The sequence below is a fragment of the Rhincodon typus genome, chromosome 4 (assembly GCF_021869965.1).
Source record: "Rhincodon typus isolate 14 chromosome 4, sRhiTyp1.1, whole genome shotgun sequence".
In the NCBI taxonomy this organism is placed as follows: domain Eukaryota; kingdom Metazoa; phylum Chordata; class Chondrichthyes; order Orectolobiformes; family Rhincodontidae; genus Rhincodon; species Rhincodon typus.
Window position 1 is genome coordinate 1,091,440 of NC_063335.1, and position 20,228 is coordinate 1,111,667.

Genomic DNA, 20,228 nt, shown 5'->3' on the forward strand with positions numbered 1-20,228 from the left:
AGATGGGCTTCAGATTGGTTTCACAGGTCGGCGCAACATCGAGGGCCAAAGGGCCTGTACTGCGCTGTAATGTTCTATGTTCTATGTTCTATGTTCTATCACCCTCATTCTTTTAACTGTTGTTCATCCCAGGCATCAGCTGAGTGAATCTCTTTTGAACTGCCTCCATTGCCAAGGTGTAGCTTCACCAACACCCTGTACAGATGTAACAAGACTTCCCTGACCCCCTTTTTCAAAAAGCTAAAATTCCATTTGACTTCCCAATTACTTGTTGCACCTGTCCAGCAAGTTCTGTATTTTTTATTTCGGATTTCCAGCACCCACAGTTCTTTGTTTTATTTTGTTTTACCACACTGATACTATCTTTTATTTACAAAGCTCCACCACCTCTGTTTTCTTTTTGCCAGTTCTTCCAAAATGTCGAATAAACATGAATATGGGTTTATGGTTTTAGTCACCGTGCAATCCCATCTCTGAAATCACTACAAAGTCATATTCATTTACTTCTACTTATGCTGTCAATAAATCTATTGTGAACAAACTCCATCCCCATCCCCATCCCCATCCCCATCCCATTAATTAGCTTAAAACCCTATCTATAACCCTAGTTACACAATTTACCATGGCACTAATCCCAGCCTGGCACAAATGCAGCCTAATCAAGTTGAACAGTTCTCCCTGCCCCCATTGTTGGTGTCAGTGCCCCATGTATCAGAGCCCATTTTTCCCACATCAGTCTTTGAGCCACACATTTCCCTCTGTCATCTTATTTACATTCAGTCAATTTGCATGTAGCTCAAGTAGGAATCTGGGGATAATTACCTTTGTGGTTTGGCTTTCTAATTTAGCTCAAACTGTTCATAATCCCTCAGCATTACCTCTTCCCCAGTGCTACCTATGTTGTTGGTTCCTACCTGGACCATGAAAACTGGATTCTTACCCTGCCCACCCAATCCCAAGTTGCTGGCTAGCCCAAAGAGATGTCCTGAACTTCAGCAGCAGGTAGTCCACGCAGCCTTTGGAAGTCTATCTTTGCTGCAGAGAACAGTATTGATTCCCCTAACTGTGCTATCTCCTAATACTATCATATTTCTCTTTTCTCTTCTCACTTGAATGACACTCTGTACCATGGTGCTTTGATCAGTTTGCTCATCCTCTGCCCTCATCAACACCAAGATTTTTATTCAGACAAAAGACTCTTTAAGAGCTGTGTTGCTTATCTCCACTTACGGTGTGTAACTTCAGATGTGATGCTTATTAAGCATCGTGTTTGTCTACCACAGCCAATTACTTACGTGCCAATAGGATATACAACTTACTAAGCAGCTCCCTGTCTCAGTACAAATGAAGGCTCATTAGATAATCAGTCTTTGATGTGGATGTGCTGATTGACTAACATAGGATTTCAAGCTAGTTTTAGTTTTATACCAACTAGTTTAACTTTTTTATTAATTTGAAAATACATGGGTGGTACAGTAAAGCATTAGCACACAAGTTCTATACTGTCAGTGCCACTTCGAAGATAATAAACAAGAGGTAAAATAAAATCAGGATAGTCACATCAAAGACATGAAATGGAGGGAGGTTACCCTTTATGAAGCAGTATAATGTAAACACAGCATGGTCAGTTATGGGGGTGGGGGAGGGAGTTGGTTCACAATAGATTTATTGACAGCATAAGTAGAAGTAAATGAATATGACTTTGCAGCGATCACAGAGATGGGATTGCACGGTGACTAAAACCATAAACCCATATTCATGTTTATTTGACATTTTGGAAGAACTGGCAAAAAGAAAACAGAGGTGGTGGAGCTATGTAAATAAAAGATAGTATCAGTGTGGTAAAACGAAATAAAACAAAGAACTGTGGGTGCTGGAAATCTGAAATAAAAAAATACAGAAGAACTTGCTGGACAAGTGCAACAAGTAATTGAGAAGTCAAATGGAATTATTTTATTTCATTGACATTTGTGCGAGCTTTCTGACCCTGAATTGGCTGCTGTGCTTCCTACAGTGCAACAGTGAGAACATTTCAAAGATACTTCATTGAAAAGCATTTTAGGGTAGGAACATTGGAACAGGAGTAGGCCATTCAGCTCCTTGAGCCTGTTCTGCCATTTGAGGTCTTGAGTGATCAATGGTCTAATTCCATATAGCTGCCTTTGGCCCAAATCCCACAATACATTTGTTTAACAAAAATGATCTTTCTCAGATTTAAAATTACCAATGGATCCAGCATATACTGTCGTTTTGTGGAAGAGTTCCAAATCTTACTACCCTTTTGTGTGTAGAAGTGGTTCCTCACATCTCTCCTGAAAGGTCTGGCCCTAATTCTCAGACTAATGCCTGTATTTCCAGAACCCCCAACCCATGCAAATAGCTTGTCTTTATCTATCCTGTTTATTTTTCTCTCTGTTAATATCTTGAGCATTGATCAGATCAGTTTTTAATCTTCTAAATTCTAGAGGAAACAGATCTAATTTAAATAATCTCTCCCCATAGCTTAACCTCTGAAGTCCAGGTATCATCCTTGTAAACCTATGTTGCACTCCCTCTGAGGCCAATATATTCTTCCTAAGGTATGGTACCCAGATCTGCTCAAAGTACTCAAAATGGGGTCAACCAGAGTTTTATATAACTGGAGCGTAACCTTGTTTCCTTGTACTCCAGTCCTCTAGATATAAAGGCCAGTAGTTTTCTGCACCTGTCTGTGACCTTTTTAAAGGTTTATGCACCTGGAACCCCATCTGTTTGGGCACACACTGTATTTACTTCATACCATCTGGAAAGTATCCTAATCTATCCTTTTTCAGTCCAAAATGGGTAACCTCACACTAGCTTACATTAAACTCTCAATTTTGCCCATTCACTTATTCACCCATCCCTTTTAATTTAATGCTATCATCTACACTGCCTACAATGCAACCCAATTTTGTGTCATCAGAGAATTTGGATATATCACTTTCTATTCCATTATCCAAGTTGTTAATAAATAATGTGAATAATTGAGGCCCTAACACACACATCCTTGTGGAACACCACTGGTCACATCTGCCAATATGAGTACCTCCCCATTATCCCTACTTTCTGCCACCTGCCACTCAATCAATTTCCCAACAATGTCAGTAATTTGCTGTCCGTTCCATGGGAGTCTCCATAAGTTAACAGTTTCCTGCATAGGGCTTTATCAAATGCCTCTGGAATTCCAGGTATGCAACATCCACAGTCATTCCCCTCTCCACTATCTTCGTTTATTTCTTCAAAAAATAATTTTAATGAGGTTTGTCAGGCATGACCTGCCTACATGAATCCTTTCTGAATCTCCCTGGTTTAAGTGAAAAGTTTCCAGTGTTTGGTTACCGATCTTTGATTATAGACTCCAACAATTTCCCCACCACAGACGTTAAGCTAACTGGTCTTTAATTCCCTGGCTTTCCTCTTTCACTGTCCTTAAAAAGCAGAGAGATATACAACTTTGTAAATAAGAGGGATGACTCCTGTATCTAGGACACTCTAAAGATTATAGTTCAGATGGCTACAATTTGCTCCCTTACATCTTTTAATATCCATATATGGAAACCATCAGGTCCTGGAGATTTGTCACTTTAATTCTGTTCATTTCCTTATTACCAATGTTTTACTTGTGTTAATTTTATTCAGTCCCTCTCCCTGATTGGCTATTACATTCCTCCGGAGTTTCAGCAAGTCTATCCTCCAACATCTCTGCCATTAACCCATAGTCATTGACAATATCCTCCCTTCCAGTCTTTAGTGGGCTGACATTGCTCCAAACCATTGGCTTTCCCTGGATATAACTAGAAAATTTCTTCATATTGATTTTGATGTCCCTGGCAAATTTCCTTTCGTAATCCCTTTTTTGTAGCTCTTATAAACTGCTTTTGTGGCCCTTTGCTGGTCTTTATATCTTTAACATTCTGCAGAATATGTGCTTTTTTTTTAAAATTGTTGTAAGTCCTTTCTTTTTTAGCTTTATGCTGACTCTTATCCCTTTAGTTGTCCATGGCTGTTTTTCTTCCTGCGCAAGTGCAGCTTTTCCTTCTCATGGGTATAAACTCAATTTGTATTATGTTGAATGTTTCTTTAAACATCCTCTGCTGTTCTTCAGTTGTTTTACACAGTAGTAGCTTTCCCAGTTTACTGTAAACAGCCTCTGTCTTGTCTTAATAGAGTTGACTTCACTTAAAACTGTAGAAGCTTATTAATGCTTTTTGCTGTCAAATACTGCATTGGAGTTGATTGTGCTGTGATCATTATTTGATAAACGTTCATGCATAATTAAGTTATTAATTAAATCTGGCTCATCACTCACTACTAAATCCAATATCACTTGACCTGTGTTACATTCAGGATATATTCCTGTAGAAAAGTGTCCTGGACACACTCCAGAAATTCACTATCTTTCTGACTGGTGCTTGTCTGCCTTTCCCAATCTCAAAGTTAAAATTCCCCCATCAATGCCACACTGTCTTTGCTACCCACTTGCCTAATTTCCATATTTATACAACCTAGCACTTCAGAGCTACTACCTGAGGGTCTGTACACAACACCTATTACAGTTTTAGATTCTTTCCTGTTCCTCAGTGCCACCCATATGGTCTCCACTGATCGCTTTCCCCTCATTATATCCTCCCTCAGCACTGAAGCAATTTTGTTTCCAGTCAAAAGGCTACTCCACCCCTCTGCCATTTTTCCTATTAGTCCTGTAAACATTGTAGCCTGGTATATTTAGTTCCTGGATGACCTGGAGTTTTGTGAAAAGTGATATAGAAATGAAATTTTGCAGACTTTCAACATAACCTGACAACACAGCTGTTTCTGTTCCTGAGTTATGTTAAATTCAAGTTTGTCACATGAGGTTAAATTACGTTTATTTGTTACATAAGGTTAAATTGTCATATAATCCTAGACAGTGACCATCTGGCTCATTAAGCCTGTACCAGATCCTGCCTGTCTCCATATCCCAACAATGTTTTTTTCAATATGTTTATTCAATGACCTTCTGGAAGTTACTGTTGAGTTTTTCAGGTAGCACATTTCAGGCCTTAGCACCTTGTGTATTTTAAAAAAAAGGCTTCATGTTACTTCCATGTTGTTTTCCAGTCACCTTAAATCTGTCTTTCTGGTTGCCAAAGTAATTGAAAACATTTTTACTACATTTAATCTGCCTAAACTCTACCTTACAATACATCTTTTATATTATCATCTTCTACATTGATACAGTGGAAATATAATTAATTCCATTCCCTTGCAATATGGGTGTATCATTCTGTCCATGATCTTGGGCATCCTTAGCTCTTTGGGCTTTGCTTTCAAATATTTTCTTTAATTTTGTAGGCACAGCCAGAGAGAAAATGAGGACAGGATTATAGATGCTGTCTCAGATGATGGACGGATCCTGAACCTTACTGAGCCACTCACCTATCAGCACCTGGGGGTATCAATCCCCCTGCCTGATGGCATTGTGTTTGAAGCCAGAGCAGAGGTGGGTTTACTGACTCGCAATATCGTTATCCGAGGCTCAAATCATATCGAGTGGAATGATCAAATCGAAGCATGTCCTGATGGATTTGACACAGGTAAGGCTAACTGTTCATTAGCCATTGGTTATCCAAATTCGTAAAGCTGTTTTAATGTACATTGACAGCAGGGACTATGAATTGGGTCACTCACAATGTCTCAGGCCAAATGTGGTGAAGAGGAGTGGCTCAGCTATTAGAAACTTCTGCATGTCCTGTATCACCACCTCATGTCAGCTCCTTTCATCCTGCACACAGCCACTGACTACTCATCCTACCTCCCCACATTCCATCTTACTTGGGGGTGAGACTGTATCCCTCAACATCGTTTTCACCCAATGCCCCCCACTCCATGAGCCCATCAATTTCTGGCTGATAGGAATCTATAGGGCCACCTTCAGGTTACTTCTTATTGCACGCTGCCCTCTCGTGGCTGTCTGTTACAAACAAGCCACTTCCTTTATGGTCAAAATAGAACAAAGGACTGTGGATACTGTAAATCTGCAACAAAACAAATTGCTGGAGAAACTCAGCAGGTCAAGTAACATATGTGGAAAGAGAAAAAGAATTAACATTTGGGTTCAATGGCCCCGGTTCTGAAAAAGGTTTTGTTCCCATTTGGAGCTAGTAGTAATTCGACATTTTACTAAAAACTTTGCAATGCTGATCTCTGGAGAGAAAAGTTGTTGGTGGGAAACGGAAACCAATTCCAGCTTCGGTCCTTAGCAACGTTCCTCCGAAACCAGTAGTTAGCCCATCATTCCTCTTTTAAAGAGCATCTTTGAAAACATTGTGTTCTGAAGAAAAGTCATATTGGACTCAAAACATTAACCTGTTTCTCTCTCCATAGATGCTGCCAGATCTGCTGAGTTTCTCCAGCACTTTTAAATCTGAAATAAAAACAGAATCTGCTGCATTTTGCTTTAATTTGAAAGTATTACAGCTGCTATCAAGCTTGGAGATAGGGCCCTTTGCTGGCTGTCCCTGAAGGCATAGGGTAGACTCATATAACCAACTTTGTGCCAACTCGTAGCACTGACATGTGCTGCTGCCACATGGAACTACATCCCACTTGCTTTACTATGGCTGGATCAAAATCTGGAACTCCCTCCCTTAGCATCACTGTGGGCTTGCCTTCAATTCACTTGAGGCAGCTCTCCACCACCTTTATCAGGGGCAATTAAGAATGGGCTACAAATATTGGCCTTGTTAAGAATTACCTTCCCTAAGGATTAATTGTAATTGAAAAGTGTTCAAATGAAACTGACTGCAATTAGCACGTAAACGTGCACAGGTTTCCAATGACACATTTTTAATTTTTCAGCTGCAATTTCCTTTGTCTACAGGTGAATTTGCAACACAGACTTGTTTCCAGGGACGTTTTGATGAAGAAATCGGGAGCGACCAGTTTGGAGGCTGCATTATGTTCCACAATCCACAGCCCAGCAAGGATCTTGTAGTGGGGAGACTTGAATATGTTGAGGTAACTTCTTCTCTCCAATCTCTCGGCTTAGCTACCTGACTTTAGGCTGCAGGAAATGTAAGTGGCATAGGGAGAGTGAGAGAGCTCAGTGCAGACAGAGGTGACAAAGCAAGAGTTACCAAAGTGATCTTGGAGAATAATGGGAATCTGGAAGAAAGAGAATCAGCTGAAATCTTTTGAAACACTTGCTGCTATGATGTAAATAATGGGCATGTTTCTTAGTCACATTGACAAAATCGCTAACGTTTTTCACTCCAACACGTGCTTTGTGCTGTACATTAAATGGAAAACAATTTCATGTATACTTTGTGGATTCATCCTTTGAGAATGCAAGTTACAGGTTGTCAGTATTTGTGCATCTTAGAGACAGTTCATGATTCGCAAGCTTCTAGGTTAGCTGGTTGTGCTGAGGTGTGACATGGATTTTGACTTAACACATTTTGCTTTCTATATGTAGACCAAATAAATTAAGAATGAATTCAGTAGTTCTTTTGATAAATAGCAGTGTGTAGAAACAGAGAAAAAGCTGTTTGAATATATTACTGGCTGTTTCATTTAATAATAGATATTTATTAATCCCACTTTGAAAACTAAATTTGTTCACTATTGTCACATCTCAGGCTAAGAGAACAACATGCAGTCAGAAATTTACTTCTAACAAATATCTAATGAATCTTTTAATGGGGACTTCTTCTGTCTAGTTCTAAAGCTAGTACAAAGTTCTTTCTTTCTTTCTTTCTTCCGGTTTCTCATAATTAAAATTATTGTATCTGATACTCAAGCGCACAATCAGCTATCATTCATGACATCCCTCCCTTAACAATCAAACTCATGTACGTGATATTTCTGCTTAGCGTTTGTAGATTACACTCCTTCCCTTAATAAAATATGGTAATAAACTTTAGAAAAAAATTTAACAAATCATTATTTCTCTAACTTATTGATTGAATTAATTTCTTAAGTTCTGAGTATCCGGTAAGTTCAGTGCATCAATATCAGCCTGACTCTTCCAAGAGCAGTCTGGTTGACCATGATGGCTACTTTTTAAACCCAAGACCTGTTTCCCACCATTCTAGGTCCAACCTCCAATGCTGAAGGCCTTGGTATGTGCAGCATACCTTTTGGAGAGTAGGACCTGCAGGGGAAGCCAAGCCACACCTCCTCCTTTTTATAGCATTGGATACACTGAAGAGATGTGGAACATTTAAACAAATTTTATATGAAAAAATAAATTAGGAGCAGGAACAAGCCATCTGTCTGCTGAGCTTGCTTTCCCATTCTCTTAAAATTATGGCTGATCTAATTACTCCACATTCCTGACTATCCCGATGGCTTTTCACTCACTCCTTTATTAAGAATCCCTTTTCATTATAAAAATATTCAAGGACTCTGCTCCCATGACTTTTTTTTTGAGGAAGAGAGTTTTAAAGACTCAGGATCTGCTGGGAGAAAAAAATTTCTTACCTCTGCCTTGAATGGGCCCCCCACCGTGCTTTTAAGCAGTGACTCTTCATTTGATATTTTCTGACAAACAGAAACAGCCTTTCCAAATCCACTCTTATCAAGGAAATTCAGCATGTCCATAAGGACCCTCACCAACCTTTAGAATGCTTTCTATGGTGCATCTATATCTGGATGCATCACGACTTGGTATGGGAACTGCTCTGCCCAGGACCGTAAGAAACTACAGAAAGTTGTGAACACAGCCCAGAGCATCTCACAAACCAACCTCTGTCCACTCCATTTACACTTCTCACTGCCTCAGAAAGGAAGCCAACATCATCAAAGGCCCTTCCCACCCCAGTTATAATCTCATCCAACATCTTCCTTCAGGCAGAAGATACAAAAAGCTTAAACATGTACCAAGAGATTCAAGAACGGCTTCTTCACTTCTGTTATTAGACTTCTGAGTGGACCTCTCAAATTTCAAATCTAATGTTAACCTTGCTCTTTGTACACCTTTGCAGCCATAACTTTGTATTCCTCTCTCTGTTCAATCACCCTATGATCTTTGTGTCTTTATACTGCATGCATCACAAAACTTTTCACTGTCCTTAGGTACATGTGACAATAATAAATCAAATCAAATCAAAACTCTTATCAAGGTCCAACAGAATATTGCCAGTTTCTATCAAGTTGCCTGTTATGTTTCAAAACTCCTGCCTCAACTGACAGAAAGCTGTCTTTGGAATGTGGCTTTTGGCATCGCCTCATTATAGTCCTTCAAAAACCTTACACTCCACATTCATAATGTGCCTTTACTGTTCTATCAGGCAACATCTTGAAAGTCTCACTCACCAAAGAACTAGCAATGAGGCCCATTACTGAGCTTTCTGCATCATCAAAGCCTCATCAAGGAACAAGCACAGCTGTAAATCTAGGCTTCAACCTCCTCCAGACACACATTCCATTTCATACTGACAGACCTGGCATCCTGTGTTCAATTATATGGACCCAGTCTTCAAATAGTAAACATATCAGCTCCAGGAAATATAACGACACAGTCCCAAATATCTCCAATTACCTTAGTTGTGTTTCTTGTCAACGTCACTGCCAAGAACAAAACTCAGTCATAAATTTAAAATCGCTTTAACAAGACTTTAGTGAAGCCTTACCACTGAAACAGAAACAGAAGTTACTGGAAAAGCTCCGTAAGTCTGGCAACATCTGTGGAGAGAAATCAGTTAACGTTTCGGGTCCAGTGACCCTGCCCCTTCTTCAAACTGATGGTAGCTCAGAAAAGGATGGTTTTCATACAGAAGATGGGATGGGAAGAGGGGAGAGAGTAAAAGATAAGTGGAGATAGAGCTGAAAGAGAGAGAGAACCAGTTGGACAGACAAAGGAGCAGTTAAAGTCAATCTGGAGGAATGAATAGTTATTTATGGGGATTATTATTGGCTGACAATGGGTAGTGTGTGTGGTGGCAGCCAATGTGATGTCAAAGCCTGGTTTGTGGGAATGGGGGCAAGCATGGGGAAAGGTGCCCACACCTTACAACTGTTCAACTCGATATTAAGTCCAGAAGGCTGCAGGGTTCCCAAGCAGAAAATAAGGTACTGTTCTTCCAGTTTGCTTTGAGCTCCATTGGAGCACTGCAGCAAGCCTGAGGCAGAGATGCTGGCCAGAGAACATGGTGGTGTATTGAAGTGGCAAACAACTGGAAGCTAAGGGTCATGTTTGCATACAGAACATAGGTATTCTGCAAAGTGGCCACCCAGTTTCTCCAATGTAAAGGCGAACACATTGTGAGCAGCAAATAGAGTAGACCAGATTGCATGAGGTGCTGGTAAAGCACTGCTTCACTGGGAAGATGTTTGGTGTTTTGAATGGTGAGGAGGAAGGAAGTAAACAGGCAGATGTTACACCTCCTTCAACTTGCAGGGGAGTGTGCTGTGAGGCGATGGGAGCGTTTTGAAATTGGAGGAGAATTGGGCCAGCACCTCCTGGAAGGAGTGTTCCTTGCGGAAGGCAGACATGGGGGTGGAGTATGTGTCTGGTGCTGGCATCCCCCTGGACGTGACAGAAATGGCGGCTAACATTCCTCTGGATGTGGATGTGGGTGAGATGATAGATGAAGACAAAGGAGACCTATCGCTGTTGCGGGAGGGAAGAGAAGGGGTGAGGGCGGAATTGCAGGAGATGGGTCAGACCCACAGAGGGTCCTGTCGACAACAGAGCTGGGGAATCCTCAGTTGAGGAAGAAGGTGGATATTTTGGAGGCCCCCTTGTCGAAGTTGGCATCTTCAAAAAAGATGCAACAGAGGCAGAGGAACTGGGAGAATGGAATGGAGTATTTACAGGAAGTAGGGTGTGAGGATGCATAGTCAAGGTAACTGTGTGGGAGTTGGTTGGTTTACAGTGGATATTGGTAAACAGCCTATTCCCAGAAATGGAAACAGATGTCGAGGAAGGGAGGAGTCAGAGATGGACCAGGTGGAAGTGAGAGCGGGCTGAATTTGGAAGCAAAATAGATAAACGTTTCCAATTCTGGATGAGAGAGGGAAGCAGCACCGATGATGTCATTGATATAAATTGCCACAGTTGACTAAAAGGACTTTCTGGGCAGACCCATAGTTTCTGCCTGGTGCTGTCCCACAACTCATCTCTTCCTACCTCTACTCGGTTTTTTTTTCTCCTTTTGTCCAGTCCCTTCCCACTTACATCTGCGATTTCCCCTGATGTGTTACATCAGCTTCAGAATTTCCAGTTTGTGGGCTCCAGCTGCCTCCTCTTTACCATGGACATGCAATCCCTTTACACACTCAACCCCCTCAGGGGTGGAGAAGGAGTTGTGGATGGGGGAACAGCATAGGATTAGAACTAAGAATATTCCACATACCCCACAAAGAGACACTGATAACTGCAGCCCATGTGGGTACCCATGGCCACCCACTTAACCTGAAGGAAGTGAGAGGAGTTAAAAGATAAGTTATTCAGAGTGAGGACGAGATCGTCCAGGTGGAGGACGGTGGTGGTTGATGGGGACGGATCAGACTTTGTTTTCCAGGAAGAAGCGGAGAGCCCTGCGACCATCCTAAAGCAGGGTGGGTGTGTAAAGGAATTGCATGTCCATGGTAAAGAGGAGGCAACTGGAGCCTGTAAACTGGAAATTCTGAGACTGGTGTGAAGCGTTAGAGAAATCGTGGGCGTAAGTAGGAAAGGATTGGACAAGGGGTGAAAGAATTGAGTCGAGGTAAGAAGAGCTGAGTTTTGTGGGTCAGGCTGTCCTGTCTGTTGATTTTTGGGAAGGAGATAAAAGCGGGCTGTGTGGGTTTGGGAGACTGAGCCTTTGAGGTGGTGGTGGGGACAGCCACTGGATGAAATGAGTTAGTGACTGTTGTGGACACCATGGCCTGATGTGTTACTGTGGGGTCATGGCTCAAGGGGAGATTGGAGGAGGTATCTGAGAGCTGGCACTCAGCCCCTGCAGTGTAAAGATCAGTCTGCCAGACAACAACAGCAGGCTTAATTACAAAGTCAGCATTGGATCTGAGAGCATGGAGTACAGTCAGTTCAGAGGGAGACAGGTTGGAGTGGATAAGGAGGACAGATAAACTGAGGCGACTAATGTCACTTCAGTAGTTCTCGAAGAACAGGTTGAGTGCAGGGAAAAGACCAGGGAGGGGTCTAGTTGGGGGGAGAGTTTTGGAGGTGGGTGAATGGGTCTGTGGGATGCGAGGAAGGCTTTTGTCCATTTAAATGGACACAGAGGCAAAGGTGATGGAAGAAGAGTGCAACATGACGTTGAACCCAAAATTCATTGAGGTGGGGTCTCGGAAGGATAAAACTGAGACCTTTGCTGTGTACAGAATGTTCAGCATCCAAGAGTGGAAGGTCAGACATGATAGTAAATACACTACACAAGGTAGGGGTTGGGAGAGGGAATGGAGTCAAAGGGAAGATTTAGGGTAGGAATGTTCCAGAGAGGCAAGGGTATCTGAGTTGTTGCATCTTGTGTTCCTTAACACATGAAAGGAAAAGAAAATGTTGGTTAGAATGTTGAATGAGCTGGACAATGAAGTGGAATGGGGTGTAGGGCAGCTCTGAGCCAGTGTGAGGCGGTGTTGATGGAGAGAGAGGTCAGGAGTGTGTACATGGTGACGCATGGCACTGAGTGTGATCTCGGGATGTGGCGAGGACAGCTATCTGAGGAACATTGAACATCATGGAGATACAAGTGATCCTGGGTGGATTCGCCATCAGTTTTGAAGCAAAGTCAGGACTTCAGTAAGACATTTGACAAGGTTCCTCATGGTAGATTGGTTAGCAAGGTTAGATCACATGGAATACAGGGAGAACTAGCCATTTGGATACAGAACTGGCTCAAACACAGAAGACAGTGTGTGGTGGGGGACAGTTGCTTTTCAGACTGGAGGCCTGTGACTAGTGGTGTGCCACAAGGAACGGTGCTGGGTCCACTGCATTTTGTCATTTATATAAATGATTTGGATGTGAACATAGGAGGTATGATTAGTAAGTTTGCAGATGACGCCAACATTGGCGATGTAGTGGACAGCGAAGAAGGTTACATCAGAGTACGAAGGGACCTTGATCAGATGGGCCAATGGGCCGAGGAATGGCAGATGGAGTTTAATTTAGATAAATGTGAGGTGCTGCATTTTGGGAAGGCAAATCAGGGCAGGACTTATACACTTAATGGTAAGTTCCTGGGGAGTGTTACTGAACAAAGAGACCTTGGAGTTCAGGTTCATAGTTCCTTAAAAGTGGAGTTGCAGGTAGACAGGATAGTGAAGGCAGCGTTTGGTATGCTTGTCTTTATTGGTCAGTGTGTTGAGTATAGGAGGTCATGTTGCGGCTGTACAGTACACTGGTTAGGCCACTTTTGAAATACTGTATGCATTTCTGGTTTTCCTGCTAAAGGAAGGATGTTGTGTAACTTGAAAGGGTTCAGAAAAGATTTACAAGGATGTTGCCAGGGTTGGAGGGTTTGAGCTATAGGGAAGGCTGAATAGGCTGGGGCTATTTTCCCTGGAGCATTGGAGGCTGAGGGGTGACCTTATAGAAGTTTATAAAATCATGAGGGGCATGAATAGGGTGAATAGGCAAGATCTTTTCCCCAGAGTGGGGTAAAACAAGAGTGCATAGATTCAGGGTGAGAGGGGAAAGATATAAAAGGGACCTAAGGGGCACCTTTTTTCACAGTGTGGTAGTGTGTGTATGGAACAAGCTAGCAGAGGAAGTGGTGGAGGCTGGTACAATTACAACCTCTAAAAGGCATCAGGATGGGTATATGAATAAGAAGGGTTTAGAGGGATATGGGCCAAATGCTGGCAAATGGGACTAGATTAATTTAGGATATCTGGTCAGCGTGGGCGAGTTGGACTGAAGTGTCTGTTTCAGTGCTGTATATTTCTGTGGCTAGTCACTGGATCTGTGAGGTTAACTTTGATTTCTCTCTTCAGATGCTGCTAGACCTGCTGAGATTTTCCAGAAATTTCTGTTTTTGTTTCAGATTTCCAGCAATCGCCATTCTTTCAGTTTTCTGCCTACTTATTACTGCTTCTGCTGGTGCCACATGTGCTCACACAGACCCAGGGTTTTAGTTTTTGCTTTCAGTTGTTGAAGTTGGCATTTTTGGAATTGAAGCTGTTAGATATTGCTCTCTCTGTTGCTGCAAAAAGCTTGAGTTCTGTCTCTCTGCTACTAGATTCATTCTGTCGGTGTTCCTTTCTCCTGGACTGGAAGGGACAGTAAGTGAGGGAAATCTGTTTTGCTGAATTTGCCTTTGCCAAGTGTGTATTATGGGATGCTCCTATAATGGAACAGTTGATGAGTACTAGTTAAATAATGCTTTTATTAATAGAGTTTTAAGCTCTTATTTTATAGAGTTAAAGTTATGCCAAATCTTCTTTCTTTTGTTTGTATTTTAACCGTGGTATATGAATAAAGTGTATTTTGCTTAAACCGTAGTAGTTTGACCAATCACATGATGTTTGGAACACAGTGCCTTACACTTGCCTTTAAATAAGATAAAAATTAGGACCAAGGTTATTTCTTTGATATATTTTGAGGGGGTTTGGTCTGGTCCATAACGATCCCTTGAATGGATACCCACCTTCTCCCAACTCCCTCTGGGCCTGATTTTATTTTTTTTTTGTGTACCCACCCTGACCTACCCTAAATACTCCATTATTTACTTGGCCCCTTTGCCACTTTGCAAACTGGTACCCTACACACCTGGTACTGTACACACTACCTTATATCTTACCTATATGGTACCCTTGCCCCTGGCAACCAATTCCCACCCACCTGGGTTCCTACTGATCCACTCCCTGGCAGCCTAACTCCTACCCATCTGACACATTAGTTACCTGCCACTCTACCAGCTGGCACCACCCCCCCCCCCCCCCGCCCCTTCTTTCCATCTGGTATCTAAATTGAAACATACCTTACATACTTAGTATTTGACAGCAGCTGTCAACATGACAGCCTGTGATTTTTGGATCCTTTTAAATGTCAGCTGACTGCTGTGATTCGGGGGCATGTTTAACATGTCCCCCCCCCCCCCCCACCACCCACCAAACCCCCTCAACAGCCGCTAGTACTACAGAATGGAAGTACAGCTCCACAATTCTGAAGAATCCCTGATCAGAAACTCCTGTCAGAAATGGAAAACTCTCCCCTTTCACAAAAAGGAAGGGTCAGACTGGCAATCTACACCCACTTGATTGCCACTCCTCAAATTCCAGCCTCACTTTTTTCTGGAATAGACTGAAGCAAAGGCAACAGCTTGAGTGGTGCCTCTTCACATCTAGCATGGTCGACCAGGAGTTTATCTCTCTTACCACCTGCCATTCTAGAAGGAACAAGCTCCCAGAGGGAGTGCTGGAGGTGGGTACAATTACATTTGAAAGGCACCTAGATGGGTATTTGAATAGGAAGGGTTTAGACAGATATGGGCCAAATGCTGGCAAATGGGACTGCGTCAGATTGGGATGCCAGATCGTTGTGGACGAGTTGGACAGAAGGGCCTGTTTCTGTGCTATATGACTCTATGATATAACTCCAAGTTAATACTCAAACGTTTTGACCATGTTATGAATTTCTCTGGCCATCAAGTCTTGGAGTAGAGTTTGAACCTGGAGTTTCTAACCCAAAGGCAGGGATGATACCCACTGCATGACACAAACTGTGAATTTACCATGTCTCTACCCGAAATGTCAGCTTTCCTGCTCCTCTGATGCTGTGTTCATCCAGCTCTACACCTTGTTATCCCTGTATAAACAAGTTACTGTTTGTAAAGAATACAGAGCTTTCATTTTAATAGTTGCCATTCACAACCTCTCAATCATCCAAAGTTACAAGAAAAATGCAAATGTTTCCTTTGTTTCTTTCTAATGCAGCTGCTCTCTCGTTTTCCTAGATATATTATGCAGGACAAGCCTTCCGTTTGGGTCGCTACCCAATCCACTGGCACCTTATGGGAGACCTGAGATATGAGTCGTATGTGAGAGGCTGTGCAATACACCAGACCTTTAACAGGGCTGTGACTATCCATGGTACACACCACCTCCTGGTGGAGGGCAATGTGGCCTACAACATCATGGGAGGAGCATTTTTCATTGCCTTGTTCAATGCCATCCTCAATGTGCTGCAGTATAACCTGGCAGTCATGGTGCAGCAAAGTACCAGCCTACTCAATGATGACCTTACTCCTGCAGCATTCTGGGTGACCAATCCCTCGAATATAATCAGACACAACGTTGCTGCAGGGGGTACACACTTTGGTTTCTGGTATCGTCTGCTGGAGCACCCTGATGGACCTTCCTACACACCTGATGTCTGCCCACGCAACTTACCCCTCGGTCAGTTCTTAAACAACACTGTACATTCCCAGGGCTGGTTTGGGCTGTGGATTTTCAAAACTTACCACCCACAGAAAGGGGGTCAGTGCAACTCCCTGATCTCGTGGGAGGTGACATAATACACTTGTAGATTAAACCCTTTACTCCAATGGTCACAGCGGAAAGAGCCAGCAATGGTGGAATTATGTCAGATTCACTCTACAGAAGCAGGCCATTTGGCCCATCTGACCCGTGCTGGTGTTTATGCAGCTCGTGAGTTTCCTCCTATTCCTCTGCATCTCACCCTAGCAGCATACCCTTCTAATGCTCTCTTCCTTGTCTTTGACTGTAGCATATCTATTCACCTCAACCACTTTGTGTAACAAATTAGACATTTTCAAAATCAGTGGATAAGATTTCTTCTGAATTCCCTATTGGATTAATTAATCACTGTCTCATATTAATGACCTTTAGTACTAGCCTCACCCATGGGTAGAAAAATCTTTACGATAGCTATCCTATAAAATACATGAATAGGAAAGGTTTGGAGGAATATGGGCCAGGAGCAGGCACGTAGGCCTAGTTTAGTTTGGGATTATGTTCAGTATGGCCTGGTTAGACCAAAGGGTCTATTTCCATGCTGTGTGGCTCTGTCACTTTATGACATTAAATACATCTATCAGTCACCCCACAGCTTTCTATTTTCTTGATGAAATTTTATTCATCAGTATAACTTCATGTTCATAGGATCTCTACTCTGCAAATGGAGGTCATTTGGCTCATCGAGTCAGCACTGACCATTTTGAACAGCATCCTACCCAGACCGGTTTCCCCTCCACACACACATCACCATCACCATCACCATCACCATCCCCACCCACCCCCGCCCCAGTCCCCATGACACCCGACATTTAATATGGCCAATCTACCTAAGCTGCACATCTTTGGACTGTGGGAGGAAACTGGAACAGCCAGAGGAAACCCACACAGACACAGGGAGAATATGCAAACTCCACACGGTCGCTCGAAGTTAAAATTGTACCCGGGTCCCTGGCAGTTGATCCTGCCAAGCAAACTACATCATTGGTGTTTAAATAATTGTACCAATGTGCAATGTGTCAGAGGGTGAGTTTTGGTATAAAACTGCAGTACGGGAGGGATTGTGATCAGGGAGTGCAGTATTGTCAGACAGTCAGGACTGAGGGAGCACTGTACTGTCGGAGGTCAAGACTGAGGAGATTCGCACTGTCAGACAGTCAGCACCAAGGGGGCACCGCACTGTCGGAGGGTCAGCGCCGAGAGACTGCTGCAAGTGCTTTATATCCAATAAGACTTTGAAGTTACCCCTGTCCATTGTTTGTTGAGAGTCCAATGGCCAGTCTGGAGAAAATGTGGGAATTCTCTTCAACTGACAATTTAAAACAAATTATTTATTTCATTATTAGTGTCATTGTTGATTGTGGGATCTTACTGTGTTCAATTAGATGGTTTCACATACATAACAGTAATTAGACTTCAGAGTTATTCATTTAGTGTGATCTGCTGGTGAAGTGATAGGTGTGTTAGATCCACCTGCCTCTTCACTTTCAGCTTTAAGAGAACATTCTGGGCCATTATCAGCAGCAGAATGGTACTCCAACACAATCTGCAACTTCCAGATCTAACAAATCTCCTACTTTACAAAATCAAGACAAGGAATCATCTCTGGTTCAATGAAGAGTGCAGATGGGCGTATCAGGAGTATCACCAGGCATGCTTAAATATGAGGTGCCAACCTGGTGAAACAATATGCCTTTGTTGCATGCCAAATATGATAAGCAGCAAATTATAGACAAAGCAAAGCTATTCCATACCCTTTGGATCAGATCATAGGTCTGCAGTCCTGCATATCCAATCGTGCATAGAACATAGAACAGTACAGGCCAAGCACGTTGAATATTTTCCGTCTACTACCACCCGTTGTCTTCTAGGGGTCAGCCAATTCTGAATTCAATCTGCCACATTTCTCCCTATCCCATGCCTCCTTACTTTCTGCATGAGCCTACCATGGGGAACCTTATCAAACGCCTTACTTAAATCCATGTATACCACATCCACTGCTCTACCTTCATCCACGTGTTTGGTCACCTCTTCAAAGAATGATGGTGAACAATTAAGCAACTCTCTGGAGGAGGAATGTCCATAAGTATACCCCATTCTCAATGACAGCGGGGCCAAGCTAACTGGTGCAAAAGATGAGGCTAAATCATTTGCAACTATTTTTAGCCAGAAATGCCAAGCGAATGATTCATTTCAGCATCCTCCGCAGATCCATAATATCACAGACACCAGTCTTCAAACAATTCAGTTCATTCCATGTGATATTAAGAAACATGTTCCCTCTAAGCTGAAAATGTTTGCTCCAGAACTTGCTGCACTACTAGCCAAACAGTTCCAGTTCATCTACAACACTGGCATCTACCCAACAATATTGGCCTCTGCACAAAAAGCAGGACAAATCCAACCTGGCTAATTAATGTTCCATCAGAATACTCTATCATCCAGAAAGTGATGGTAGGGGTCATCAACAGTGTTCCCAAGATGTTCTGAAGAAGATTTATACTGGATTCAACATTATCTCTGTTTCTTCCTCCACAGATGCAGACAGACCTGCTGGGTTTCTCAAATATTTCTTGTTTTATTTCAGATTTCCAGCATTTGTGGTATTTTGCTTTTATTTGAGTGCTCTCAAGCAGCACATGCTCAGCTATAAGCTGCACACTGACACTAAGTTTGTGATCTGCCAAGGCCACAGCTCCTGACCTCATTACAGCCTTGGTTCAAACATAGGCCAAAGAGTTGAATTCCAGAGGGGAGGTGAAAATGACTACTCTTAGCATCAAGTCTGTATTTGACCAAGAGTGGTGTTAAAGAGCTCTAGAAAAACTAAAGTCAACGGAAATCAGGGGAAAACTCACTGCACACTGTAGTCGTGAAGGCAGATCGTTGTCATTGTTGGAGGTCAATCACTTTGGTTCTACGACATCTCTGCAGGAGTTCCTAAGGGTAGTGCCCTGTGGCCAACCATCTTCAACTGCTTCATCAATTACCTTCCCTTCATCATAAAACCAAAAATGGGGACATTTACTGGTGATTGCACAATGTTCAGCACCATCCATAACTCCTCAGATACTGAAGCAATCCCATGTCCACAATGTAGCAAGACACGAATAATATCTAGGTGTGGACTGACAAGTACCAGGCATTGACCATCTACAATGAGATAAACTAATCATCACCTCTTGAGATTTAATTTTGTTACCATCACTGAATCCCCATTATCAACATTCTGGGTATTACCATTGATTAGAAGCTGACTGGGCTATCATATAAATATAGTAACTATAAAAGCAGGCCAGAGGCTCGGAATCCTGCAGCAAGCAACTCAACTCCTGACTCCCCAAAGCCTGTCCACCATCTACAAGGCACAAATCAGGAGTGTGATGGAATTCACTCCACTTCCCTGGATCAGAGTGGCTCCAACAACACACAAGCTTGACACCATCCAGGATAAAGCAGCCCGATTGATTGGCTCTACATTCACAAACACTCAGTCCCTCCACCACTAACACTCAGAAGTAGCAGTGCATTACGATCTGTAAATGCACAAGAACACAAGAACCCAAGAACTAGGAGCAGGAGTAGGCCGTCTGGCCCTTCGAGCCTGCTCCGCCATTCAATAAGATCATGGCTGATCCTTTCATGGACTCAGATCCATTTACCCGCGTTCTCACCGTATCCCTTAATTCCTTTATTGTTCAAAAAAAATCTACTTTTTTTTAAAAGCGTTTACTGAAGTAGCGTCAACTACTTCATTGGGCAAGGAATTCCATAGATTAACAACCCTCTGGGTGAAGAAATTC

At 42.5% G+C, this 20,228-nt stretch overlaps 1 protein-coding gene across 1 annotated transcript in view; it reads left to right on the forward strand.

Moving 5' to 3' along the window:
- The window catches only part of LOC109916098 (fibrocystin-L-like), a 209,492-nt gene that overhangs the window by 105,975 nt on the left and 83,289 nt on the right, over positions 1-20,228 (forward strand). The window contains exons 34-38 of the mRNA XM_048595603.1: positions 4,015-4,066; positions 5,356-5,597; positions 6,884-7,020; positions 15,906-16,457; positions 16,506-16,599. Coding sequence (XP_048451560.1) covers positions 4,015-4,066; positions 5,356-5,597; positions 6,884-7,020; positions 15,906-16,457; positions 16,506-16,599 — 1,077 coding nt within the window. The remainder of the gene's footprint in view (positions 1-4,014; positions 4,067-5,355; positions 5,598-6,883; positions 7,021-15,905; positions 16,458-16,505; positions 16,600-20,228) is intronic.